Source organism: Hyperolius riggenbachi, chromosome 11 (genome assembly GCF_040937935.1).
Source record: "Hyperolius riggenbachi isolate aHypRig1 chromosome 11, aHypRig1.pri, whole genome shotgun sequence".
Classification (NCBI taxonomy): domain Eukaryota; kingdom Metazoa; phylum Chordata; class Amphibia; order Anura; family Hyperoliidae; genus Hyperolius; species Hyperolius riggenbachi.
Window position 1 is genome coordinate 33440808 of NC_090656.1, and position 21673 is coordinate 33462480.

General features: G+C 46.3%; 1 protein-coding gene across 3 annotated transcripts in view; it reads left to right on the plus strand.

The window, feature by feature from the left end:
• Positions 1-21673, plus strand: part of LOC137539264 (carbohydrate sulfotransferase 5-like) — a 41413-nt gene that overhangs the window by 9981 nt on the left and 9759 nt on the right. The window contains exon 1 of one of the 3 annotated variants that reach the window (XM_068261818.1): positions 21524-21545. The exons of the other annotated variants lie outside the window; for them this stretch is intronic. Coding sequence (XP_068117919.1) covers positions 21537-21545 — 9 coding nt within the window. The 5' untranslated portion in view covers positions 21524-21536. Of the gene's footprint in view, positions 1-21523; positions 21546-21673 lie in introns of those variants that run through there. 3 annotated transcript variants of the gene reach the window in all.

A 21673-nucleotide genomic window follows, 5' to 3' on the forward strand; every position in this document is an offset into this window, starting at 1 on the left:
GCTCTGAACAGGCGTTTTTCAGAGCGGTTTGCGTTTTTCCTATACTTAACATTGAGGCAGAAACGCATCCGAAATCCAAAAAATGCCTCACCCAGGCATTTTTCGTTTCTGCAAAACGCCTCCTGCTCTGGTGTGCACCACCCCATTGAGATACATTGACAAAGCAGATCCGCAGCCGCAAGCGGATCTGAAAACGCCCAAAAAGCCGCTCGGTGTGCACCAGCCCTAAATGCTGTAAAAATCCACTGCACTGAGCTGTGTCTGTTTAGCTACATCAAAGTATAATTAGCCTTATTAGTAGCTGTGACTCACAGTCTGCCGCTCTGCCTGCGCAGGAAAAGACTGAGGCTTAACCCTTTCTGTGTTCCCTGAAAGTTAAAACTTCAGGTTTTTTTTTTTAGGATTTCCATAAATTGTAATGACTATTTTTTTTTCTTCTAAAGGTTATTATGCAGTGCCTAATCAATTTTAAAAGGACCCCTCCCCCCTTTCCTTTTAAAAAAGAAAGAATCAGTTTTGACAGTGTGAGTGTTCAGTGTTCCGGATTATTTCGATTAAGGCATCATCATGATGCGTTTTTGTTTCCTAAAAAAAAATCTATGTATCCCCTTTTGATGTTGCATGTATATAGCTGTCTGTTCCAACAGCTTGTAAGCAAACAGGATTAGAGTCTGATGAAGGCTTATTAGCTGAAAGCTTAAGGTACCCATACACTACGTAGCTTTCTTGCCGATATACAGCAGATTCGGTCACTGTGATCGAATCTGCTGTGAAATCGTTAACGCAAATGTCGTCCGATTGACCGATTTCCATCGAAATCAATCGATTCAGTCGATCTGTCCAGGCGGAAAATTTTGCTCAATCACTGGTGGGTCGGGAGCGCGCTGTTAGCGGCGTTAGATTCAACGACGACCGATGCAGCAATACATCACCTGTGCTCCGGCGCGAGTCCCCAGGTCCGTGCTGTCCCTTTCTCCTCTTCACTTCCTGTCCCGTCCTGTGAGAAGGGAAAGTTCAAACAGTAGAGCGCCCTCTACTGTTTGAACTTCCGCTCAGGACAGGAAGTGAAGAGTAAAAAGAGAAAAAGGTCAGCCGGAGAAAGGGAAAGCACGGACCTGGGGACTCGCGCCAGAGGACAGGTGATGTATTGCTGCTGGCCGGGGGAGCAGGGGCGGCGAGGCAGGCAGAGGCAGCAGCAGCGCCACAGGTTGTGAATCGATTTCATGCTGACATCAATTCAAAATCTGTGTGCAGTGTATGGGCAGCCACTAGATCCCTCTCGGATCACATTTGATCAGAGAGGAATCTATCTGTTGGTCGATCTGGTGACAATCGACGAGTGTATGGCAGCCTTTACGCTTACATTTTTTTAAGTTAAACCCCAGACACACGCTCAACCATCATCTTTTACAGTGAGCGAAAAGCAAACGTTTACAGTGAGCGAAAAGCAAATTGAACGATAGTCTTCACGTGTAGACGTGTGGACGTCTGAGCGAGAACAACATATAAGAAACGGCAAAAGAGGTTGAATTGTTCTGGCTGCTGGATTGATTTTGGAAAAGACGGTGAGAAGACGTCTGCAAACTGTGAATGTGTACACAAATCTAGACGGTTATGCTATTATGTACTATTATCGACTATGGTAAAGAGACGTCGCTGTGGAGCTTTAACGACATGGTAAACACGTCTTTTAAGGAAGTCGCTCGTTTTGTCGCGCGGTGTGTATTATCGTGTGTACGTCAAGGCGTATCTTTTTATCGCTTAAATTTGTTTTCTCGTTTGTACTGAGCGTCCTTGGTTGAGCGTGCGTATGGTGCTTTAGCCAATAAATGGTATCATCCTGATTCAAAACTTCTTGCTTTAAGGGGCGTACACACACCATACTTCTGCACACGACGTGTCCGCCAGACCTTACCGCTGGGCGGACGTTTTGCCGACAGTAGCACGTGTGTACAGTCTGTCAGGCAGACCGAAAAGCCTTATCAGTCTGCCGACAGTGCGTACACACGTGCTACTGTTGGCAGAACGTCCGCCCAGCGGGAGGGTCTGGTGGACCCGTCGTGTGCGGAAGTATGGCGTGTGTACGCGCCTTTACAGTACTCTACTGCCAGTATTATTCAGTAACTTCCTTTCTGGTTTCTTGTGAGTGTTTGCAGAAGGGACTTATCACTAGATATGTGCTCTGATGACAGATAGTGTAATCAGGAACTTGTTGATTGTCCTAGCATACTATCAGTAATGGGATTCTTGTCTATTCAGGCTGCTGTTTCCAGTGAATTGTTTTATTCCAGGGAAGGGAGAGAGGAAAGGTCGCTTCACTGCAGAAGAAAGACGTTTTCAAACCCGACAACAGACTGAATACACAGAGGTCCGGGATAAAACCGTGCAAACGTTAGATTTTCTTAAGCTAAAACAGACATTGGCTTGAGTATTCGGAGTTTGCAGCTGTCCTCCAGCCTCACTGGCTTCCTCTTTAGGTGAACCGGTGGGATAGATCTTTCTCAGGCGGAAGCTATTGTTCCTGCTGGAGATACATCTGAGATTCCTGCTGTGCAATACTGCCTGCTCATCCTCCCCATAAGGGTTAGGTATCAATAGAGAGAGGGTTAAGGGTAAGGTATTGGTAGAGGGATGGTTAAGAGTTAGGTATCAATAGAGGGAGGGTTAAGGGTTAGGTATGGGTAGGGAGAGGGTTAAGGGTTAGGCAGCGGTAGAGGGAGATCTTGGAGTTAGGCAGCGATAGAGAATATAGGTAATTTTATCTGGTTTTATAGGGGATTCATGCCTTTGTATTTATGATTTTGAATAAAAGAATGTATATGTGATGGTACATATAGGCGCATAAGTGTTTTCTGAGATATTTTTTATTTGAACGGTGGGGGTGTGAGTAACCCCACTTATCACTTGTTGCAGCCAATCATATTGATTTTAGATCCAGTGGGCGCAAAATCACTTATTTACATATTTATCGATAGAGAAGGGTTTTAGGGCTAGGCATAGGTAGAGGGAGGTCTTAGGGCTTGTTTCCACTCAGTGCGCTTCTTTTCAGCACATAAATTTAACAGATTGATACATGTTGCTGAAAAGTGGACAGAAGCGCATAGATGGAAACAAGGCTTTAAGGGTTAGACAGCGGTAGAGGAAGGTCGGTTAGGCATCAGTAGAGGGATGGTTCTGTATAAGAGTAGGGTTAGGTAAGGTCAAAGTAAAATATTGGTAAAGATAAACCAACCAACCGGAATTAAGTAGTAAAATATCGTTAATTTTACTGGTATTCTACTAATGTCAATATCTACTAATGTCAATATCTGGTGCCCTTTTTTGTAGGCGCCTTTATTACATATACACCACGGCTGACCACACCAGGAAGATGGCAGCTCCCATTGGGGAGTGGTCAAAATGTAATAGTGTGGCAAGACTTCCAGAAAGCAATCTTGTTGATCAGTGCTGATCTGCGCACCTATCCCTACAGGCTTAAGATCATACGATTTTGAATAGGTTCCTGTGAGCAGGTTGAGGTCCTACAGCTGAATCCAGGAAAGAGAGGAAGCAATCTGTACTGCAGTGGGAATCACATTTGGCCTGTGAATTAGGAATTCTGACAAGCATATTGCCTGTTCCGTACATGTCAAACTCTGGCCAGCAGAAATATCAAATTTGTCCCCCAAGTGGTTTCCCCAATTTGCATTATGTTTGGCCCACTCTCGACCATCAGCAAAGCTACATTGGAGGTAAAGCTCTAGCTCACCAGGGAAGCAATATGAGAGGGGTAGCACTAGACACCAGGGAATTGTATAGGGGAGGGTGTGGGCCAGTAGACACCAGGGAACTTTATAAGGCCTTATTCACATAAATCGCCAGCGCTTTTTCAAGTGCTGAGCAATTTTTTCCGATTTTTAAAATCGCCTTTCCTTGCGCTGGATAAAGTGCTTTTTTAAGCGCTTTTGCAGAGGGACTTTTTTTTTCACTTCCTGACGTCAGTCAGGAAGTGAACTCTTGTACCCGGAAATTAATAAATACAATGTATTTATTCATAGAAGCGCTGGGAAAATCGCTATACAAAGCGCTTTTTCAAGCACCTTGCGATTTACCTATACCTTCCATTATAGGCAAATCACCCAGAAAATCGTACAGGCAATGCTTTGGTGAGCGGATCGGAATCGAACCGCTCAGATGTGAACTCTCTCATAGGGAATCATTGCACAAGCGCTTTTAGGGCGATTTCTGAAATCAGCGCCTAAAAAAACTCACCAAATGCCCTAGGTGTGAACAAGCCCTTAGGGAGCGAGGTGGCCACTAGACATTGAGGTTGCCCCCTATTGGTCCCAATATTAAATTTTGGCCCTGGTTTGCTTTTGAGTTTGACATCCCTGCTCTATACAGGTTATATTCACTTATTAGCACCCTGATTGCTATTAGTATTTTAATTTTGGGTTTAAATGTCCTACTTCCCGACTGCGTCACGACGATGGGTGTGGCCGCGACGACCCCAGGACCGCCTAACACTGATCGGCGTAAAGTTCTCGGCCTTCAGTTTGCAGGAGATCACGCAGGCTGTGCGCACATCTCCTGCTTAGTGAGCGGAGCCTATCGCCGCTCGGAGTCTGTTCAACAGCGAAACCACTGTCTAATTAGGGTGTACAGCGCTGCGATCTACAGCAGCGCTGTACTGGGGACAGCCGTGCGACACGGCTGTCCCCTCCCGAGGCACAGAGGTGATCGGCTGTCATAGGTTGAAGCCTATGACAGCTGATCACGGGGATTGGCTGGCAGGGGGAGGGAGGGAGAGGGGCGTGCAATAGTTTAAAAAAAACAAAACACATTTTTTATAAAAAAAAATACACAAACAAACAAACATCTGGGGGTCAATCAGACCCCACCAACAGAGGGGGGGGGGGGGTTAGGGAGAATCACTTTTGTGCTGTGTTGTGCGGCCCTGCAGCTTGGCCTTAAAGCTGCAATGGCCAATTCAATGAAAGATGGCCTGGTCTTTAGGGGGTTTAACACTGCAGTCCTCAAGTGGTTACATAAAGGTTTGTTTAACATCAGAAACCAGTGACAATGTGGCCCAGAATAACCCCATAAACCTATGAGAGTGCACTTCTCATTCAAACTGACCCTCTGCGGATGTTATTTATGTCTGTGACACTGTTACCTGCCTATTGCCAGCAACAGGAGCTGGAAGCAAAAACAGAATCCTAGACTCCTGAGTGATATCTCCTGCTGCTGCCTAGAGCTCCCCTTTAGCATGATGTATATATACTCTGTAGGAAGCCTGTCATTACTGGCGGTTCAGATGATTCCTGCAGTCAGTGGGCGTAAATAGTGTCTGTATTACATGTTATATTTCTGTCTAGGGAACAGCAGATTAGGAGGTTGTGATGACGGGAGGGGCTGAACTAATGACTGGCTCGCTTTGTGGTGACTCTACACAAGGGGGCTATTATAAGGGGGACAGCAGAACCCCTAGGCGGCACCTCCAGACCACAGGTCACATGTGCTGGGCTGTACAGGGGCTGAATCATGTGGTGCAATATGCTGTACCTTAAAGATCTGTAATGAAGAAAACCCTCTGGGGGATACTTACCTCGGGAGGGAGAAGCCTCTGGATCCTAACGAGGCTTCCCCCGTCCTCTGGTGGCCTGGCAATCCAGCGCTGTCCCCCCCCCTGAAGTGCAGCGAGGTACCGTAAATATTTACCTACCGCAGGGGTCTCAAACTCAATTTACCTGGGGGCCGCAGGAGGCAAAGTCAGGATGAGGCTGGGCCGCATAAGGGATTTCACAATCAGCAGCTCCCGAATACACCCCCTCCCCCCCCCCCCATCCCTTGAAATTGATTTTTATGCCAAAATCAAACAAATTCACACTGAAGCAAACTATTTTGCCTATTTTACCTTTTAGTTCGCTTCAGTGCACCCATTACAAGTAATCCGCCGTGTCCCCGCCGCAAAACGAGGGCTGTAGTAGAGCCTCCAAATCGCCTCGGGGGCAATCAGCCGGCATTTCCTGGAAGGGGCAGAGCTTTCAGCTTCAGCTCTGCCCCTCCTGATGTCAATCGCGGCGCATCGCCGCCTCTGCCCGCCCCTCTCACTCTTCCTTCACAGAGGCGGCGATGCGCTGCGATTGATGTCAGGAGGGGCAGAGCTGAAGCTGAAAGCTCTGCCACTTCCAGGAAATGCCGGGGGATTGCCCACTGGGCGATTTGGGGGCTCTGCAGCCCTCGTTTAGTGGTGGGAGATGTGGCGGATTACTTGGGAGCACTGAAGCGAACTAGAAGGAAGCTTTTGCCGGCGCGGGCCATAAAAGATTGTATCGAGGGCCGCAAATGGCCCGCGGGCCGCGAGTTTGAGACCCCTGACCTACCGGGATCCTGTGCAGGCGCACTAGCGGATCTTCGTTCGGGTTAAGGCGAAAATAGTCGAGCCCGATCGGATCCGCTCTACTGCGCAGGCGCAAGTACTTTGCTCCTGTGCAGTAGAGCGGATACAATCGGGTTTGGCTGTTTCCGCCTTATTCGAACGAAGAGCCGCTACTGTGCCTGCGCTGGATCCCTGAGAGGTAAATAAATCCTCTCTTGTCAAGCGTAGAAAGGAGGCTGGCACCACCAAGTAGAAAAATAAAAAATTAGCTCTTTATTGATCAGTCATAAAATGACAGCAATGTCAAAAAAAAGGCTTAGGCGGCGACAGCCCGCTGTTTCGAGCTGATATAGCTCTTTCTCAAGCCGAACAGCCCATAAAATGTTAACAACAATGACCACACACGTATATACTGGTCTATACATCAATTAGCCAATCATTTCAAAATCAGAAACACCAATCAGAGTTCAAGGGTGTGTGGATGGACCTGATGGGGAACAGGCAGTGTGTGATGTCATCAGAACATACCTCCCAGTCAGCTGACCAAGGGCAGCCCATCACAGCATGGTAGAGAAAGCCTCCTATGTCAAGCTTGTCGGGGGAGGACTTGGGGAGCCGGCGCTGGATTCCTGCTATCTTCAGAGGTTAGGAAGCCTCATTTGGACGCTGAGGCTTCCCCTTCCTGAGGAAAGTGTCTTTAAAGAGAAACCATGACCAAGAATTGAACTTCATCCCAATCAGTAGCTGATACCCCCATTTACATGAGAAATGTATTCCTTTTCACAAACAGACCATCAGGGGGCGCTGTATGGCTGATATTGTGGTGAAACCCCTCCCACAAGAAACAAGAAAAGTACGTACTCTCTGCAGTTTCCTGTCTGTGAACCTTGCTGCATTGTGTTTCCAACTGCCAAAAACCATGCAGCAGCTACATCACTTGCCAACAGTAAAAATGTTCACTGGAGTTCCTTTCAGAAAAATCCTCCCGGGGCCATGCGATCCCCTGCGGCGGCTAGCCCGACCGTAGCTCGGGCTTACCGCCAGGGAGGTTAAAACTATGGCGAATTGCAGCAACCGAGCCCTGCTGGTTCTCAAGATAGATTACATAAAGCTACCTTGTGAACCAGCGGGGCTCGGGGGCTGAAATTTGGCACGGAGGTAAATCAGGATATCCCCCACTTTACCCTGAAAATTTGGGGAGTGTAGGATTTGTGGAAGTGGAGACATTCGGGGGGGCATAGCGCGGCAGCACAATTGAATTGAACATGAAATGTAGCAGCACAGGATCGCACTGCACATGCAGGGCAGCACAAATTTACAGGCAGCACAATCAGACACAACACCGCCAAGTCCTGAAGCTGCAGCAGCTTGCAGCTGCTGGTTCCCTTCTTCCTGTGCTTCTCCAGACTCCCGCGGAAGAGTTGGGACTTCACCCAGCTGATCAGAGACATCTTATGTTCCAGGCTTCTCCCCCTAGTGTCTAGAGCTCTAGCATCTAATTCTCAGAGTCTGATTCATTTATAGACACTAGGGGGAGAAGCCTGGTACTGAAGATGTCTCTGATTGGCCGGAGGAGGTGAGTAGTGCTGCCTCTTCGTGGGGGTTCTGGGGAGCACAGGAGGTAGAGTAGCTGCAGTGGCGGAGGCTAATACAAGGTACAATTTTTCATTTTTTTTTCGATTAGATAATTTAGTTTGATTATTACGTTAGATTGAATATAAAGAATATTCCAGGATGTCCAATCAGATTTTTCTTGAAAAAAAACTGAATAATCGTTAGAATTTCGTGATCGAAAAAAAAAAATCATTTTTTATTTGATTCGATCATTTAGATCGAATAAATGGGAAAATCGAACATTTTTATTGATTCGTGTATGGGCACCAAATGAGGCTGGCGGCTCTGCCTTGGTGGGTCGAAAGGGGGAGGTGGGTGGGGGATGGTACAAGTAGCTAGAGGAACAAGTTAGAATCCAGCAGTCAGGTATTTGAAAAATAATATAATTATTGCAAAGAGATCAGACATACAATGCAGTTAACTTGGTGTCACTAAATGATGCAAATATATTGGAATCAAAGTCCCAGGACTCTCGGCTGCTGCCTTTTGGCCGCTGGGCTTCAGCAACTTTACTAAAAAAAATGTTTTAAAAAATGTCCGATTCTACTGTTTGTACAGCGCTGCGATCTAATGCAGCTCTGTACTGGGGACATCCCTGTCACTCGGCTGTCCCCTGGGGAGGCTCCGAAAGTGATCCCCTCTCATAGGCCTATGATTGGCTGTTGGGGGAGGGAATACTTTAAAATAATACATATTTTTATTTAGAAAAAAACAAATAAATTAATAATAATAAAAAAAAAAAAAAAAAAGAAACACGGCAGCAGCGATCAGAGCACACCAACAGAAAGCTCTGTTGGTGGGCAGAAAAGGGGGGGGGTCCATTTGTGTGCCTATGGCCCTTAAGTGGTTAAGGGGATCAAATGTACAGCCAGAGCCGGTTGTACACTTTTTGCCGCCTGAGACAAACTTGTGAGAAACTGCCACCCCCCCAGCCGTGGGTGTGGGGGGGTCGCCGAGCTAGAGGGGGTAGCGGGCAGGAACGGGCACAGTGGTGAGGAGGGGGGGGGGGTCGGACTCTCCCCCCTCACCTGGGTCCCCTGATCTGCGCTTCCCCTCTAGCTTCCGAGTGCAGCAGCAGCGTATTAATACCAGGCAGCGGGTGGGGATGACTCGCCTCTTCCGCGTTCCACTCTCGTCACTTCCTGCAATGCCGTCCACTTACAGTACAGTGGGCGGCATTGCAGGAAGTTATGAGAGTGGAACGCACACTGTGCCCAATACCCCCTTCCTGCTCGCTACCCCCTCCAGCTCGGCGGTCCCCCGCACCCACGGCCCCTCCGGACTTTGCCGCCTGAGGTACCCGCCTCATGGGCGAACCAGCCCTGCGTACAGCCAAACAACACAGCTGAAAAGACTGCTTCTCCTCCTCTCCCTCTGATAAATGACCACCCCAGCACCCAGCTGAGGTCAGTTGGGGCTGCTCTTGTTAGGTAATGGTGGGGGATATATCCACCTGCTCCGCTTCTTATTGTGCACTTGTTATGGGGGTGGGTGTGTGTGGGGGGTATAACACTTGTGGACTGGGTAGTGGAATAAAATACTAGTTATGGGGGAGGGGAACAGTAGCCACTCTTGCTTCTTGTTGGGGGAAGGGGAAGGAAGGGGTTAAAGGACACCCAAGGCAAAAATAAACGAATGAAATAAACAATTATATCTATCTTCCTTCTCCTAAAAATGACTTTTTAAAGAGAACCCGAGGTGGGTTTGAAGAATATTATCTGCATACAGAGGCTGGATCTGCCTATACAGCCCAGCCTCTGTTGCTATCCCAAACCCCCCTAAGGTCCCCCTGCACTCTGCAATCCCTCATAAATCGCAGCCACGCTGCTGACAAACAGCTTGTCAGAGCTGGCTGTGTTTATCTCTTAGTGTCAGTCTGCTGCTCTCCCCGCCTCCTGCAGAACTCCAGTCCCCGCCTGCATCCTTTCCCTCCCTGCTGATTGGAGGGAAGGGACGGGGGCAGGGACCGGAGCTATGCAGGAGGCGGGGGAGCAGCTGAGACTGACACTACAGATGTAAACACAGCCTCACAGCACGGCTGTGATTTATGAGGGATTGCAGAGTGCAGGGGGACCTTAGTGGGGTTTGGGATAGCAACAGAGGCTGGGCTGAATAGGCAGATCCAGCCTCTATGCAGATAATATTCTTTAAACACACCTCGAGTTCTCTGTAAGATATTCCACAGTTTTATTTTAGGTTTAAATCTACTTTTTAAGTTTTAACTGTTTTATTGTTTTTGCACAATGACACATTCATTGAAGTATGCCAGGGCTAAAATCTATGAACTATTGACCCTTTTTATCTCTTTCCTGCTCTCAAAGGCCATTTTCTGCTAGGAAAGTGTTTTATAGTTGAAATTTCTTATCAGTGAGGGTCACACTGTAGTCACTTCCTGTCTGAGTCAGGACTGAGTCAGCCACTTACATACCTGATATTTATCTCTTTCAGGCAGAGAAAGAAGAAAAGGAACACAGCATAGTTATTTGTGTGCTAGGCACTGTACATACCCATGCCTTTCTCATCAGGTCACGTCACCTCAGGTATCCTTTAAGGTGGCCACTCTTGTTGTTTGAGCATTGTGATAGTTCAGCATGTTATATGTGATTGGGGGAAAGGGGTTGGTCACCACAGAGGGAAGGTAATGGAGGACACATATTTGCAGAGGGTCCCCATGGTTTGATGGCTTGCTTCACATGAAAAAATAACAAGAGACAACGTGATGGCCGCTTAACTCCGAGCTCCTGCTACACCGTCCGCTCAGAGCTACTTTCCAGCCTTCTCTCGCCACCCATCCATGGACAAACAAACCCCCCGACGTCAAAAATCGACACGGGCAGGCATCAAAACCACTCAAACTGCGGTAGGGAAATCCGTCCCTGAGCTGTTCCGATCTCACACGCTCCGCTCCCAAACACCCAAAATGGCGCCCGCAAAGGACACTACATCCACCCGATCTTCCCCGGAATCCTCCCCACCCGTGAAAGCTTCTGACAAGCAACTAAAGGCACCGACCCTAGCTGACATGTATGCTATGGCCGAGGACATTAAAGCCTCCTTCCACAACGCTATAGCGGAGGTAAGACAGGATGTCGCAAACATAGGCCTCAAAATGCAAGCCATAGAGGCAGCGGGAGAGAGAAGAGACACACACATAAAAACATTACAGCATACCTCCGTGAAGCATAAGGGGAGATTAGATGAGCACGCAAGAAAGCTAGAAGATCTTGATAATCGGGGTAGAAGATGTAATCTGCGGGTGAAGGGTTTACCGGAGGCAGTGACGCAGGATGGACTGACAAAGGCCCTATCCGCCATCTTTAATGATCTCCTAGAACGTCCTCATGATTCACATATTGGATATGTAAGAGCACATAGGGCCCTAAGACCCAGGGCTAACGATGGAGAAAAAGCAAGAGACGTAATATGCTGCTTGGAATCATTTACTTTGAAAGAGGAAATAACAAAAGCAGCGAGGAGCCAAGACGCAATCCTTTTCAATGAGGTTCCTATACAGATCTATCAGGACCTGTCCCCGATCACCCTCGCCAAGAGAAGAGTGATGAAGCCTCTCTTATCAGCTTTGATAGACAAAGGTTATCAATATAGATGGCGATTCCCATTTGCCCTAACGGTCCAAGCAGGAGGGAAATTGGTAACTTTACGCTCCAGATCGGGTTTGACAGACTTCTGCAGGGATTTGGGCATATCAGCGATTAACTTGCCAGACTGGGACGATGACCTAAGTAATCTCAACGCAACCTTGAATACAAACACCAAGACTCGTACCCAGCCAGAAGTGGAGGAAGGAGTTGAAAGTGAAGATACAAGTTCGGGGCTCGGAAACAGAAAAGGCCCACAGGCAAGGAGCCCTACACAGGATTCTTCTGAAGAAGACTGAATAACCCAAGATCTCGATTATCGGAACTCCGACATGCTGGCAAACCGCTATGATCCCAACAGACCTGCTAGTAAATAACAGACTGCAAAGCGGTTTTTACAGCCCGGACTCGAACAATCTATAACCAGAAGTGTCTGCTCTAAGGTAGTGTAACAAAAATGGTTTTTTGTTTTTTTTTTCCTTTGGCTCTACCAGAGATCCCTGACTCCCTTATGGCTCTCTATTGTTGGACATAACGATCGAATACTCTGACTTTAATCATAAAGCTGATTGTCCCAATACTCTAATGTTACGTAGACTGACTAGGATATTATTAAGATGTTTTTGACCAAGTTTCAAGCTTACATAAAACAGAGAGTACTAATCCTATCACTTGGGAGGCTAAAAACTAAGCATGGGATTACTGGGAACTCTAGAAGTAGGGGGAAGAAGTAACCGGGATTGCTGGGTTCTAACAGCAAATGCAGAAATAAATTGTTTATGTTTTATTTTTCATCTAATCGGCTAAATGGGAAAAACCATAGTAAAGTAAATGAGATCCCGGAGGTTATCTTTTCTTCTTTTCTGTTTATGTTTAGTTTTATATTACGACATATTACCTAATTAAGCTTTAGTCTTACAGAACTCTATGATCGCCTGACTCATTATCCTGCAAAAACCGGGGGGGAATAGACACTCTTAATAGTTCTCAATGCAAGTCCATTAGGATGTGTGGCGGGAGAAATAGATAAAAGGTTTTAAATAAGGGCGGACAAAGTGGCTATCTCGCACCTTACTGTTACTCTTATTTGCATATTAGATATAGCTATATATACTTAATTTTGTTGCCAGCGCCCTACGTTCCTCACTCAGTGTATTAATATATACACTGACCCCATATCCCACATTGTGGGTAGGCACAAAAAGCCACATTGTGTCTACGTGGGAGCGTTTTCTGTGTGACGATTAGACTCACAGATATCTCGGAAGTGCATGGTGATATCCATGCGACACACATATAATCCACTCTCCCTAATCTTTCTAATCTTTCTTTACATACTAACATTCTTCTCCTCTCTCTTCACTCCTCATTTCTGTACCCCATTCTATACTCTTTCAGTTAGAAACTTGTCTAAATATTTCCACACTGAATCTCATATGATGACAACTCAACCATCTACTAAAACAAGGGAACATACATACAAGGACAGGCCCATTATCTTTAAAGATTGTATCGTTCAATGTAAATGGCCTAAATGTGCCTGAAAAAAGGTCCACAGTTTTTGACTTCCTATGTAAAGAACGCTCTCAAATAGCTTTCCTACAAGAAACACATTTGAGATCAGCACACATGCCTTCCAAATTTGACTCTAGATTTCCACTAGCCTTTCACGCCACTTCAGACACATCTAAGACAAAAGGGGTGTCCATATTTATTCACAAAAACCTTTCCTTTGTGCTAGAGGACACTGATAAAGATCCCAACGGTCGATTCCTATTCATTAAAGGAAGACTAAGTGGGCGACAGATCACAATGGCCACATTATATGCACCAAACAAACATCAAGTTGCATTCATCGCTTCTACTATGCAGAAATTGCTGAGTTTCTCTCAGGGGATCCTGATTGTGGGAGGTGACTTTAATGTCCCCATCCATCCTTTACTAGACTGCTCCAACGGCTCCTCGGCCTTAACATATAGAGCACTGAGAAATATCAAAACTAGTCTACAAGATCTAACATTAATGGATCCCTGGCGCATAGCACACCCCAGAGATAAGGACTACACCTATTTCTCCTCCCTTCACAACAAATACTCACGCATAGATTATTTTTTTTGTGGCGCAGAGAGATCTGCCGTTGGTCTGGGAATCCAAGGTGGGGAACATCTCGATTTCTGATCATGCTCCCATATCTCTAACCCTGCACTTCCCAGAAAGACACACCAAAACATGGTGTTGGAGACTGAATCCTAATTTGCTGGCTGACAAACTTAGGACCCAGAAAATTACACAGACACTTCAAACCTATTTTGATGCAAACACTACATCTGACGTGACGGGCCTGACAACATGGGAGGCTCACAAGGTAGTAATTAGGGGACAACTCATCCAGATGGGTGCAAAACTTAAAAGAGAGAGAGAAGAAGGTATCTGCAATCTAACTGCTGAAATCACTAAGCTTGAAAACCTGCATAAACAATCTTTGGCTGCCAAAACACTGGAGGAGTTGTCTTTAAGCAGAGCAAAACTGCATTCCCTATTATTCACAGATGCTAAACGGAAAATTATGTCAGGGAAAAAAATCTTCTACGAGATGGGCAACAAAAGTGGGAAATACTTGGCTAAGGCTCTCAAGAAACAAGTACTAGGCTCACAAATCTCCTCCATTGTCGACAGCAGCCAAAGAAAACGGGTCTTGTCAGAGGAAATTGTGGAGGAATTTAGAAATTACTATAATACGTTATACAACTTAACACCTACGCCACCCCCCTCCTCACTTCCCTTAGATACAGAGAGCAGACAAATTAAAGTAACGGAATTTCTCCAAAAACATGGGAAACCTCTCCCAATGACGCAGTCTGAAAAAGAAGATATGGAAACCCCTTTCACTGAAGATGAGTTCCACCTAGCAATAAAAGCATTAAAAACTGGCAAAGCTCCTGGCCCTGATGGGTTCACTGCCCAATATTATAAAACTTTCAAACAAACCTTAGCAACCCCCTTCATCTCGGCCTTCAACACAGTTTCTCCTACCTCTACGGTATCCCAACAATTTCTAGCTGCACACATAGCAGTAATCCCCAAACCAGGGAAAGATACACAACAATGCTCCAATTATCGCCCAATTTCATTGCTAAACTTAGACGCTAAAATATTGGCGAAGATTTTAGCAAACAGAATACTCCCCTTCATCCCAGATCTTATTGACAATGATCAGGCCGGATTTGTCCCAGGTAGGGAGGCGAAAGATAATGTAATGAGAACGATCGGGGTAATGGCATATACTAAAAAACATAATATCAAAGCTTTTGTCGTATCCACAGATGCGGAAAAGGCTTTTGACAGGGTGGCGTGGGACTACATACGCGCCACCCTGTTAAATCTTGGTCTAGGACCCTTCATGAGACAACAAATTGAATTGCTCTATTCAAATCCTTCTGCACAGGTGAGAGCCAATGGTTGTCTTTCCAAATCCTTGCATATTACGAACGGTACGAGACAGGGTTGCCCTTTGTCTCCAATCATCTATATCCTTACGCTGGAACCCTTCCTGAATGCAATAAGGAAAGATAGAGCAATTAAGGGAATTCAGATAGGCTCTTCATATCACGTTGTCGCGGCTTTCGCGGATGATCTCTTATTTTATCTGCAGGATCCCATAACGTCTCTCCCAACCTTAATCAGAAGATTCGATGAATTTGGATATATCTCCAACCTAAAGATAAATCTTCACAAATCACAAGCACTCAATCTATCTTTGGATCCCTCCATTGTGAAATTATGCAAAACGAGATTTGCCTTTACGTGGGCGTCTGAACAGTTACGCTATCTGGGGATAAATATAACACAAAATTTAAACGACCTGTTCAAAAAAAATTTTGGGGAGGTGGGTACTGTGTTGAGGGCCGACCTACTCCAATGGGGCCAAATGAAAAGCCTATCCTGGTTTGGCCGAATGGCCGCCGTCAAAATGAACTTGCTGCCAAGGTTTTTATATATTAGCCAATGCCTTCCAATTACTCTACCCTCATCTTATACACGTAATCTCCAACAATGTATAAATAAATTCATATGGGGAAACAAACCTCCTAGGATTAGAAGATCCCTACTCTCACTACCAAAAGAAAACGGTGGCACAGCCCTGCCAGATTTATATACATATCACGTAGCTTCACAATTATGCAGGGTTGTAGAGTGGGCAAACAGCAAAAATCCCAAAAAATGGGTATTAGTTGAACAGGAAACGGTTGGCAGAAAATTACAAATTTTGGGGTGGACAGATATGTCAGGTGCTGAACAGAAATCTTGGGCTAAGCCCCTTCTAATAGCAACATTTAAAACAATGAGACGCACTCTTCCTTCTCTGGGATTATCCTCCTTTCCAGGTAAAATGACTCCGTTATGTGGGGGTCCCTCCTTTACTCCCTCCTCTGATATTCCTTTTCTCCACAACTGGCCGAACAATCAAATCCCAAGAGTAAAAGATTTCATTATAAACGGCTCAGTAAAAACCCTTTCTGACATAAATTCTTTAAGGGAAGACGTCCCACTCAATTTTTGGCAATTCTTCCAGATTAGGCACTACTTAAACTCTTTGAAGCACAAATTTGACTGGAAGAAACCACTTACTCCATTCGAAGACCTAGTTCTTGCTACAGACACTCCTAGGCATTTGATTTCACTACTGTATAAAATGCTATTACTGGCCCCCAAAAACGATAAACCAAAATATCAGAGGCAATGGGAAGAGGACTTGGGATTCCCACTGGATGAAGATCAATGGGGTAAGATACTCACCATTAACCACAAAGGTACACTAAATGTTAATATGCAAGAACTGGGATACAAGATCCTCTCCCGATGGTATAAGACACCTGACATCCTACATAAAATATACCCGTCCACATCAGAGGTTTGTTGGAGATGCGGTTCTGCAAAGGGAAATATTATTCATATTTTTTGGTCATGTCCAGTGCTGAACTCATTTTGGTCACAGGTCCATCAAATTGTAGAAAAAGTATCATGCGAGAGAATTGAATTCTCCCCAGGCTCTTATTTGCTACATAATACGATGGAACCCATTAAATTATATAAAAGATCTTTGGTCCTACATATGATTAACGCGGCTAGAGCTATGATTCCTATCAAATGGAAATCCATCGCACCCCCTACAATAAAGGATTGGTTTAAGAAAATAGAGGCAACTGAAGCTATGGAGAATTTGATTCATATCGCAAATGACCAATCTGAGAAACACTCTATGACTTGGCTACTGTGGTTCGACTTTCAATGTTCTGATATGTACAAAAATATAGTGATATCTTGATATGGGAGTAAACTCCTCTTCTCATATCTACTCATCCTTCTTTTTCTTTTCCTTTCTCTTCTCTTATACTCTTCCTCTGTGTCGCATGGATACATCTGGGATACTTTCCCATGATTTAAAATGATGTTGTGAATTGTATTCTACTAATATTTTGACTAATTGGAATGCTTTATATTTTATGTGTACATCCCATACCTCTGTATATAAATACTGTGTAAAACTGAAGTGTAATGTATACAATGCAAGATGCATGTTCATATCTTACTTTAAGGTTTTTTGATGTTTATACTGTTGTTAATCAATACTATTTCAATAAAGCTTTAATTGAGAAAAAAAAAAAAAAAAAACAACAAGAGGGACAGATTGCTTGGCTGGCAGACCCAAAGATAATGTCCCCTTAAAGAGCAGCTATCAGCCATACTATCTCAGAAAAACACATATATATAAGTAGATAAATACTTGCTCTACTTACATATGTATTGCAATGTCCACGTTTTGATTTTAGTGATTTTTCTAGATTTTTCTATAGTAAAAAAAATAGGAAATCCTTCTTAGTAGTCTCCATCTTAACTGTCTATTTTGAAGCCAATCCTGATGTCATTTCCTCCCTTACTCTCCGCTGCCTTATTGTGTATGCATTGCCCGCCCTCCTACCAGTCTTCAGGCACTCCCATCTAGCTCTGCAACAGAAAGTGCATTGTCTCAGCATGACAAATACTGGCCAATCAGAGAGGAACAGAGGTGTGGGAGGGGAAAACAGGAGGGAAAGAGGCTTCAGCCAATCAGGCTGCATTAGTTAAGTCTGAGGGGAAAGTAAAGAAACAAAAAAAGACAACCCAGCATGCCCTGCAACTTCCTTTGTGCGGCAGATGTAGCAAATAAGAGCCACGGAAACTGGGGAATGTTGTTTTATGGATAAGAAAACAAAGAGTGATTTTTAACTTTTGGAGTGCCTGGTTAGCATCCTTATTACTTGTTTACCAGATACAAATAAAGAATTGATTTTTGATTTTATGCCTGACAATTTAACCTCCCTGGCGGTAAGCCCGAGCTGAGCTGATTTCTCCGGCTCTATTGGGGCGATTCGCCCCATTCAAAGTGCTGTGCGCGCAGCCAGCACTTTGCTAGCCGCGCGCACAGCTTGATCGCCGCCGCTCTGCGGCAATCGCCTGCACGCAGCGGCGAAAGAGGGCCCCCCCCCCCGCCAGAGGCCTGCGCTGCCCGGACCAATGATTTCCGGGCAGCGCTATGGGCTGGATCGGGTGCGCCTGACGTCAGGACGTCGGCTGACATCCATGACGTCATTCCGATCGTCGCCATGGCGACAGGAGAAGCTAAACAGGGGAACGCGTTATATACGCGCTCCCCTGTTTGCTATTAGTGCCGGCGACGATCGCACTAGAGGGACACATGCGCCCTCTAGTGCCCTCTAGTGGTGTTTCATGTAGCTACCACTCTGGTAGCTTTACATGAAACAAAACAAAAAAAATTAAAAAAAAAAAAGATTTTTGCCCATTTGGAAAAAAAATATTAACCGCCAGGGAGGTTAAGAGACAAATGGATGGATGGGTTCTGCCTGTCAGAACTTGTTTACTTTTGTTGGCACAGCAGGAGACACTGAAACCCCTTCTGGAGGCCCACTAACTGCACCATCAGCAGCTACATATATATATATATATATATATATATATATATATATATATATATATATATATATATATATATATATATATATATATATATACACACCATATATAACAGTCAGGCACAGACTCGTGCAGTGTTTGCAGAGAGCTGCCTCTCCTGCCACCTCCCATATTGGTCTATTTAGCCTCAGATGCATTTGATCACAGTATTAAAATTACAGTGATTGGATTACCAATCGAGAAATTCCAATACTCAACTGGCCCAGAGACTTAAATGTTTCCAACTAGAAACGCCTGCTTGGCCACACTACAAGAGGGAGTGTATGAATGACAAAAGGCAGAAACGAATGCTGATAAAACTGCAGTTTTTAGTCAGAGCCTGGCAGGAAAATAGTTTCACTTCTAGTGCTCATCATTGGGGCAGCAGCACAGCTGCACTGACCACTGGGGGGCACATTAACACTTCCTGTTATTGCCACTGGGGGCAATAAAACAGCTGCACCCCCTGTTATCACCTCTAAAGGCAGGGGGCACAGCCACACTCCCAATTATCACCACTGGGGGCAGGGGGCACAGCCACACTCCCAATTATCACCACTGGGGGCAGGAGACCCAGCCGCACTCCCAATTATTACCACTGGGGGCAGGGGGCACAGCCACACTCCCAATTATTACCACTGGGGGCAGGAGACACAGCCACACTCCCAATTATCACCACTGGGGCCAGGAGACACAACCACACTCCCAATTATTACCCACCACTGGGGGCAGGAGACCCAGCCACACTCCCAATTATTACCACTGGGGGCAGGAGACACAGCCACACTCCCAATTATCACCACTGGGGGCAGGGGGCACAGCCACACTCCCAATTATCACCACTGGGGGCAGGAGACACAGCCACACTCCCAATTATCACCACTGGGGGCAGGGGGCACAGCCACACTCCCAATTATCACCACTGGGGGCAGGAGACAGCCACACTCTCAATTATCCCCACTGGGGGCAGGAGACACAGCCACACTCCTAATTATCACCACTGGGGGCAAGAGGGGAACAGTCACACTCCTAATTATCACCACTGGGGGCAGGAGACACAGCCACACTCCTAATTATCACCACTGTGGGCAGGAGACACAGCCACACTCCCAACACAGCCACAATCCCAATTATCATCACTGGGGGCAGGAGACACAGCCACACTCCCAATTACTACCCACCACTGGGGGCAGGAGACACAGCCACACTCCCAATTATTACCACTGGGGGCAGGAGGCAAAGCCACACTTCCAATTATCACCACTGGGGGCAGGGGGCACAGCCACACTCCCAATTATCACCACTGGGGGCAGGGGGCACAGCCACACTCCCAATTATCACCACTGGGGGCAGGAGACACAACCACACTCCCAATTATCACCACTGGGGGCAGGAGACACAGCCACACTCCCAATTATCACCACTGGGGGCAGGAGGCACAGCCACACTCCCAATTATCACCACTGGGGGCAGGAAACACAGCCACACTCCCAATTATCACCACTGGGGGCAGGAGACACAGTCACACTCCCAATTATTACCACTGGGGGCAGGAGACACAGCCACACTCCCAATTATCACCACTGGGGGCAGGAGGCACAGCCACACTCACAATTATCACCACTGGGGGCAGGGAACACAGCCACACTCCCAATTATCACCACTGGGGGCAGGAGACACAGCCACACTCCCAATTATCACCACTGGGGGCAGGAGGCAAAGCCACACTTCCAATTATCACCACTGGCGGCAGGAGACCCAGCCGCACTCACAATTATCACCACCGGGGGCAGGGGACACAGCCTCACTCCCAATTATCACCACTGTGGGCAGGAGACACAGCTACACTCCCAATTATTACCACTGGGGGCAGGAGACCCAGTCACATCACAAGTATCACCACTGGGGGCAGAGAACATAGTCGCACTCCCAATTATCACCACTGGGGGCAGAGACACAGTCACACTCCCAATTATCACCACTGGGGGCAGAGACACAGTCACACTCCCAATTTTCAACCACTGGGGGCAGAGACACAGTCGCACTCCCAATTATCACCACTGGGGGCAGGAGACAGCCACGCTCCCAATTATCACCACTGGGGGCAGGAGACACAGCTGCACTTCCAGTCTTCATGAAATGTATCATTACTTGAGCCTGTTAAACTATAAACTTAGACCCCTAGGCTCTCAACACATTGCATGGGGTCCTATGGTAGGTCCTGGGGGAGGAGGTACCTAAACTTGTCATAGTCAATGGGTAACATGCAATACTAATGCTGAGAAACACTGGCTTAGACTATACTTAGAATAAGAGTAGAAAATGTGTTTTTTGCACAATCCTATATATTAATATGCCTGTGTCCCTATGTCTGTGCGTTTAGGCCAGCACGCATGCGTGACACGTGGGTGGACTTTAGACAGCACAAGAGGACGGGTGCAGCATGTGTGCGCATTTCTGCCACTGTGTTGTGTGGGTGTGTATGTGTAGCGGCCATGTACGAGTAGGCTGGGCGATGTTGCTGCGGTGGTGGCAACGGGGGAGGGGCTTGTGAGGGGTGTAGCAGCCAAGGGCTAGTGCCCGTAATGAGCCAAAGGTCTATTTGTGAATAAACTCCAGAGACTGTTGTGCGTGAGAATTCCAGCTGTTACAGGAATATTCAAGCCCACTCAGCTTGCACATTCATTCCTCAGAATTACTGAGATGATAATAGTCTCCTGCAGTAATGCCTTGTACATCTCCCTCTCTTCTAATCCCTACTTAACTGTGCTGCTCGTGTCATCACCCTCTCCTCCCATCTCACCCACCTCTCCTCCCGTATTATAATTGTACATCAGTCAGACAGACATCGGCTATTGTACTCTGGGCAGAGAAATTTGGCTTTGGTCTGGTTGCCATGGCACCCTGCACATGCAACGCTACCCTTGTGCTGAGCGGTTGAATAGGCCTGTATGAGAAAGGTACAAAGTGGTGCCATCCCTAATGACGACCTTATTGTCAGAGGAAACTCTAGAACGGCTGGAAAAAAAGTCCTTTCAGGGCTGTGATGTGGAGAGGGTCAGATACGGTTACACAGCGGCGGAGACTG